Source organism: Pseudopodoces humilis, chromosome 9 (genome assembly GCF_049639895.1).
Source record: "Pseudopodoces humilis isolate 2021_Gansu_Grassland_sample_001 chromosome 9, ASM4963989v1, whole genome shotgun sequence".
NCBI lineage: Eukaryota > Metazoa > Chordata > Aves > Passeriformes > Paridae > Pseudopodoces > Pseudopodoces humilis.
In genome coordinates this window covers 35,064,824-35,072,323 of record NC_142208.1, presented here as the reverse complement: position 1 = coordinate 35,072,323, position 7,500 = coordinate 35,064,824, and the positions used below count along the sequence as shown (strand labels likewise).

The window sequence follows — 7,500 nt, the reverse complement described above, 5'->3', positions numbered from 1 at the left end:
CTCCCTGCTCTTTCGTTTACTGTTATCATAAAGCATCTCCAGTGGGGGAAAAAAAAAAAAAAATAAAATTGGCAAAGTGTAGAAAGCTCTTTGTTATTCGCAGTAAATATACAGCGTGTATGGTTGGTTTATAAAATAATTATGTCTCGGTACCTCCACCTGGTTTTGGAATATTTACACAGATAAATCTAATTTGATGTCTGTGATTTTAAAATACTTTGTTTGTAGGCATGTGTGACATATATGTTACTAATAAAAGTAATAGTTGATTTAATTTACCTGTTGTAATTGAAAATGCATGTAGCATATTGCATTTAAAATTAATTTTGATACTAATGAAAGGAGGGAAACAGGATTATTAGATATGTTCAAACGCATATTTTTTTTTTTTTGCTTGCAACATAATTATTAAATTGATTGCTCAGATAGGAACAAATTGTTGTTTAAAATCCTGATTCCGCAATGTTTCCTCTTCTAAAAAGATTGTCTTTTAATGCATTTCCAAGCTAATAAGCCTTATAAAATTCTGTACTTGCTCTTGAATTAGTTTTCACTGATGGCTACACCTTACAAAAGCTTGCTGTTAGCATAAAAATATCAATCACAAAATGAAGACCCCAAAACAGCCTTTTAAAGTAAATCACCGCAACAAAAAAGTTTTTCTTGTCAGCTCTGGCATTTGAAGGTGTGGAGAGGCTGAAAGTTCACGCAGAGTGTTGGTACAAAGCGGGACTCGAGCCTGTTGATAATTGCTCCTAAAGACAAACGTGAAGGCACCTGACACAGCTGGATCGAAGAGAGCTTTTGTTGGCTGTCTGTGCTAAGAGGAGAGACAACATAGAGTGCTCGCGGATGATTTAAGTAGGGTTGGCGTGATAAGGTTATCTCAAGCTGCAAGAGTTGATAGGGCAGTGAGAGACAACCCAGAGCAAAGCTGTGCAATCAATTAAAACTGTGTAATATATGCTGCATGAGGAAACCCCCCAGCCCTAAGTCTATCTTATAAAATAACATTATTTTTTTGGGGTGGGGGGGTTTCTAACACAGTAGGTTACAGTCGCAACACAAGCAGTGTTTCCCCGCGAGGATATGTTCCCAGCAGTACTCCTCAGCAGTCCAATTACAACACAGTCAGCAATAGCATGAATGGATATGGCAATGCCGGCATGCCCAATCTAGGTGTACCAGGTTCCCCTGGATTTCTTAATGGCTCCTCAGCTAACTCTCCTTATGGCAGTAAGTGTCTATTTTTGGTAACACATCATCATATAGATTCATATTTACTACAAAATCAACTCCTTGCATTGTTTTGATTTCCTCTGTTGTCAGCTACTGGATAAAAGGAGGGGTGACTCTGGAGGCTGGACGTAAAAATGAAAATAATAAATTGATCTGTTTGTGCCAGAATACAATCTCAGATAGAGAAAAAAATAAATAATAAAAAAAAGAACAAACAAAACAAAACTAAACAAAAAAAAACCAAAATAAAAATTGGACTGCGCAATTCGTAACAAAAGTCCAACACAAAAGAGTTTGCCTGTTATCCAGAGAGTGGCCAAGCCAAGGCATTTCATTTTTATTTTTTTATATATATTTTTTTTCTATATATATATATATCTCTATATATATTTTAAGAGGCAAGGCCCTATCACTCTCTTTTTCCGTGTTTGCCGTGAAAACCTCAATCTGAGTCCTGATTATTTTTGCTTTATTGCAGTAGTGCCGTCAAGCCCTACCATGGCAGCCTCTTCGGTCACCCTCCCTTCAAACTGTAGCAGTACACACGGCATTTTCTCATTCTCACCTGCCAATGTCATCTCTGCAGTGAAACAAAAGAGCGCCTTCGCTCCTGTTGTCAGGCCCCAAGCCTCTCCTCCACCATCTTGCACCAGTGCAAATGGAAATGGACTTCAAGGTGAGCCTGATCTCTCTCAATTTTCTCTCTGCTGCTTCTATTTTTTTTTATTTTTTTTTTTTTGGTGTTTTTTTTCTTGGGGAGAAAGGTACCTGGCTGGTTTTGTAAGTGCTCTTGTAGTGATGCAAAAGCAGGGGGAGAAGCAGGGTAGCGTGAATGGTTTTCTGAGATTTTCAGGTTTTTAGTTCATTTTTGATGCTTGCATTAGAGCAAACACCAGTTGTTTTTCTGGTATTTTCTCTTAGGAGTTTGTGCCTTAAGTTTGAAGGGAGGACTGTATCCCTGAATGCCTCTTGGAGGGTTTGTGTAGTCCTGGTGTTTATATGTTTTCTGAACACATTTCTGTGGATGTTTGAGCCCAGCAGTGCTCTGGCAGGACACAGTGTGATTTCCTCACTTTATAGAGGGTGCAGTAGTGATTTTAAATATGTCAAGTTAATATAAATCAGGTTAAGCCCTTACTGAGTGGACTAAGCTTCCTTGGACTAGGTAGCCCTGTACGCAGTGGTTTGCATGCTCTGGCGGTCCCAGCCCTTACTGTGGTGTTAGAGTGGTTACACACCTAAATGAACAAAATATTTAATTAGGGCAGGCAATTCTTATTTATTTATTTTTAAAATCCATGTGATTTCATGTGAGTAACACAAGGAGCAACTGATAAATCAGTGGCAGAATGTCCGTGGTCACCTGCAGGGTGGGGGGCAGGAGGAATTACAACACAGTGTGAGAACAAAAACACAAACAAAGGGGTCACCCTACAAAGGAAGACTCATGGCCTATTTTGCCACTTCTAGGGGGTATTTGGACATGCAGAAGGTGAGGCTGGAGGCGCACTAGAATCATTGGGAAGGTTGGTTTGCCTCTGGTGGAGTCTCGGTGCACAGTGCAGTAAATTGAGGCACTTCAGATCCCATTGAAACCAGGAAGGGTTGAGGGCAGTCTCATCCCAGAGGTCGTCACTCCTCTTGACTTCCTCAGTTAAGCAGCAGCAGCAGCAGCAGCAGCAGCAGCACAGGATTATTTATTCTTTGTATCACCATGACACCCATAATCCAACCAGCACTCACAGCAAACAGATGAGGGGGATTTTAATTTGCTAAAGCAGTTCTGGACATCTGCATTTTGTGGGGTGCTGGAGGCACTTTGGAGAGATTTCATCCCAACCCCACAGAACTGCCAGTCCACCCCAAATCCACTCCAGGATCTCAAAATGAATCTTTCTGTAGCTTGCTCTTAGCTTCTTGGCCCCAAAAAAATCATCTGAGACCTTGTTATGCACTCAGGTCAACAAATCCAGATACACAAACTCATTGTAGCATAAATTCTAAAGGAGAGGATAATTAAATTAACGGGTTTTTTGTGTATTTCTTTAGTGAGAGCTTCACTGTGTTACTACTGTAAGTAGAAAACTACATCCATATTCTTAGAAAAGATAATCCATTCATAAAAAAACCCCAGTGTCCTACTTTCCTCTCTTTGTAAGAAGACACTGGTATGAAAAATAAATGCAGAAATAAAATAATGAATGAAAAGTAAAAATAAGAGAATAAAAATGAAATAAGTAAAAAAATAAACATAAAATAATAGGCAAAAATAAAATAAAAAATTAATACTATAAATGTGGTAACATATGGCTTAGATGTAAGGCAGGAAGATCAACTAATTGATTTTGATTTATTCTGAAAAACACAATTATTTAAAGGTCTAAATTAAAATAATCCAAGTTTTTGCCAGTTCAGTATGTGAATAAGGAGCTTCCTGTCATATACTCAAGGTTTTAGGTACTTACAATCTCTAAATTACCTCAAAGTGGGGTTTTAAGGAGAACTGAATGCCTGCACTGGGCACATAATGTCCCTTGGCAGCTCCTCAAGCCCCCAGTAATTGCACATCTCCATCCTCAGGTACAAAATGCTTTTTGTATAGAGCTCAGAAGATGACTTGGAACCAGCCAATACGGACTTGTTAAATAGGTCATGAATTCAGCTCTGAAGCTGAGCCCAGCCTCGCCTTGCACTAAGCATTTTTCATTCCCAGAGAGCCCAGTGAAGACCTAATGATGCCTTCTGCCCCTGATTTTTGGGTGCTGCAATCCCAACAGCAGACTTGGTGTCATCCTTTTGGGTTTTGGGTCAGCAGCTGAACTGAAAATCAAGTGTTGAAAATAAATAGATCATATGTAGATAAATAAAAAATTAATCAAATAAAAACTGTTGATTTTTCCCTGTCAGCTGAACCTGAATTGTTTTGTGTTGAGCAGAATGACCCAGAGAAACAGGCAGAATTCCTTCTGGCCTGGTAATTAGAGCAGCAACTTCCAGGGCTGTGGCAAAAAAAATAAAAATTGCATAATTTATGCAAAGTACACAGCACCACAAGGTGATGCTCAGTATTGTGGGAACTAGGGAACTGACGTGGAATCATAGAATCCTGGAATGGTTTGGGTTGGAAGGGACCTTGAAGACCCTCTAGTTCCAATTTTGGGCAGAGACACCTCCCACTATCCCAGGGTGCTCCAAGGGCAGTCCAGCCTGGCCTTGGACGCTTCCAGGGATGGGGCAGTCCCGGCTTTCCCTGTGCCACCTCCCTCCCTCAGGAGTCCTCTGTGAGTTCCTTCACCATCCCAGCAGAGGCACCATCCCTTTTTCCACCCAAAGCTTTGAGTCAATTCAGACTGAACTCATAAAAGCCCCCAGATTGACAACGCTTCTTTCACCCGTCCATCCTCACAGACCTCTGGCCTGAGCTGCAGCCAGGGCTGAGGAGCAGGACAGGGATGAGTTTGTCAGCTCCTTCCCTCATCAGACTTGTTTAAGAAAAGCCACCAACACTCCTGTGTTAGTACCTATTTACACTGCATTTGATACATAGAGTTCATTAGGGAGTTTCTGCTTCTTCCTTCCTATTTTCTTAGTCATTTGTTGACAGGGAACTCTTTTTAAAGTTTAATTAGTTGCTTTCTGGACTCTGTACAATCACCTCGGGAGTTTTCTGATCAGCACATTTTCTACATTAAGTTAAAATATGGAATTTGAGAGCTGCAGTCCAACTCAGCTGAAGTTTTTTTTGGTGATCTTCAAGTACAGAGTCTCATTTTAGGGCAGGATGAGATGGAGCTGAGTGACAGCTGAGGAGATGTCACTGTTAGGAATGGTCACATTCAGTCAAACCAAGAGGACAGTAAGAGCTCAAGGTCACTGGTGCTGCATAAGAGGCAAATCCTGTGGTTTGTGGATAAGGAGGGACTTGGATAAGAATGGATGAGAATTGAGACAAGGGTGGTGCTTTTGCAGGGATTTGGGTGTTAATTGACCCCTCCCTGGTGGGTAAACCACTGTAGGGTATCTCTGTGTGGGAAAAATGCTCCTTGTGGTACATCTAAGCTGGGGAGAACAGCAGAACTAAGCAGTTCCAGCTGGACCTCAGGGGGGTTGTTTTGTCTCCTAACAAAGAATTAAACAGAAGTTGAGCTGCTCTAACTTGTGGCTGGTGCTGATGCAGCCCTGAGCATCAGGACTACCCGAGCCCACCACACCAGAAGCAGAATCTTGCTGCCTGTAAGCACAACCCCAAAACTCGCTCTGTGCTGCAGGACCTACTGCCCAAGAGTGAACATGGAGATGTCTGTAGGTGACACTTTTTTTGGTGAAGAGATCCAAGACACCTTCTAGAGGAAGGAGTCCCTGCTCATAGCAGGGGGATGGAATGGGATGGTCCTTAAGACCCCTTCCAACCCCAACCATTCTGGGATTCTGTGATTCAACGATGAAGACAGAGGTTAAGAGTAAAACGGACAGCCTGGGGAGGTCTCAGAGAGGTCAGGCTGGGGGCAATGCCAGCCAGGGCTGGTGTTTACTCCTCCCCCTTGCTGCACCCACGCCACCTGCATGTCCATCGTCAGCCTGGGGAGGGCCAGCTCAGAGGCTGCAGCTCTTGGGGGAGACACCTCTCTCCCTCCTGTCCCCAGGGCCTGACTCACTCCTGTGAGTAAGCCTACAAAAAAGGGCTTTTGGGCCATGTCCAAGAAGCCACAATCTTGTTGACTCTGCGTGACCTCCACAGTCTATGAGCAGAAAGTCAAGTACTCACACGAAATTTTTAAGAGCAGGATCCTACCATGTGTGTTCCTTAGGGTAGAGAGTCTTTTCCTGTTTAAAACAATGAACATTAAAGGTAGAAAAGAAATTTTTAGTGGGAGACTACTGGCTCGCTGCAAAGTTGGAAGCACAATATCTGTTCAAAATTTGGTTTTCAATTGTAATTTACTTTCTATAGATTGTGAAAGATATTGCTCTCTGGTTATTGGACTATAATGCACAGCAAAAGGCTCTCTATATTCTTTTAAAATTGCATCCTGCTTAATTTTCTGGTCTTCCTCCAGATGAAAGTATTAAAATTATTATTAAAAAACTCACCAGCTCATTTTTCTTTAAGAAGGCGTTTGGTATCAATTTGCACAGCAGGAAGCTCAGTGCGGAAATTCACAATTGTCAAAGATTGCTACTAAAATAAATTGTGAAATACATGTCTGGAGCACCAACCTTGCACCCTCCTCAGACTGTGCCACAGAGAGAGCTCAGCAAAAACGGTTAAATTAAAGAACTGAGATATTTTTTCTTTCCCCCAGAAAAATATGGCAGCGGATAATTTAAATCTTCACACAGCAGAATCATAGGATGGTTTGGGTTGGAAGGGACCTTAATGCCCACCCAGTGCCACCCCAGCCATGGCAGGGACACCTTCCCCTGTCCCAGCTGCTCCAGCCCCAATGTCCGGCCTGGCCTTGGGCTCTGCCAGGGGTGGAGCAGCTGATGGTTGAATTGCAGCACGAAGCACTGAGGAGATGGTTTAGTGGTGAGCCACGAGTGTTTGTTGATGTCGGACTTGACCTTAAAGGTCTTTTCCAACCTTAATGATTCTGTGATTCCTTGACAACTGTTCTTTAAAATGATCTCCTGCACCCCAGATAACCAGACTGGCATGGTGACAGATTTGCTGCTGGCTGAATCCCACAGGAGAGGCCAAACTGGGAGCAGGGGTTTGGCAGGTCCAAACACAGGGCGAGGTCATCTGCTGGCCTGGGCTCTGAAAGGTGGAACAGAGGAGATTTAGTCAGGAGTTCTTTTGAGGGTGGTCAGGCCTTGGCAGGAGCTGCCCAGGGGAGTTTGGAGTGCCCATCCCTGGAGGTGTCCCAGGAATTGCTGGAGGTGGCACTCAGGGCTCTGGGCTGGGGACACGGTGGACATTGGGCACAGCTGGGACTTGGTGATCTTGGACACCTTTTCCAACCTAAATGATTTTGTGATTCTCTGAAAACATGATAAGGAAACTGAATATTTAGGTAGAAAGGCTCTCTGCCAATATGCCAAAGAACCCACTGCCCTCCAGTTAAATTTTGTAACTTCAGTTGCTGGTTAGGTTTAAAACCTTCATTATTATGAATGTTGCAAAATTATGACTTCAGTTTCAATTTTGACATATTTGACACGTTTAACTGGGGAGAAAAATGGCAGAGTTGGAAGGCTTTATCCTGTTTGAAGAGCATCACCTGATCTGTGTTGTAGAGAGGTTTAAATCCATGTGAA

General features: G+C 42.6%; 1 protein-coding gene across 9 annotated transcripts in view; it reads left to right on the top strand.

The window, feature by feature from the left end:
• Positions 1–7,500, top strand: part of EBF3 (EBF transcription factor 3) — a 118,714-nt gene that overhangs the window by 109,941 nt on the left and 1,273 nt on the right. For 3 of the 9 annotated variants that reach the window (XM_005528847.3, XM_014257682.2, XM_014257681.2), the window contains exons 14-15: positions 1,048–1,236; positions 1,826–1,915. In XM_005528847.3, coding sequence (XP_005528904.1) covers positions 1,048–1,236; positions 1,826–1,915 — 279 coding nt within the window. Of the gene's footprint in view, positions 1–1,047; positions 1,237–1,717; positions 1,916–7,500 lie in introns of all 9 variants that reach the window. The other 6 variants (XM_014257679.2, XM_088059376.1, XM_005528844.3 and 3 more) reach the window with 3 other exon arrangements.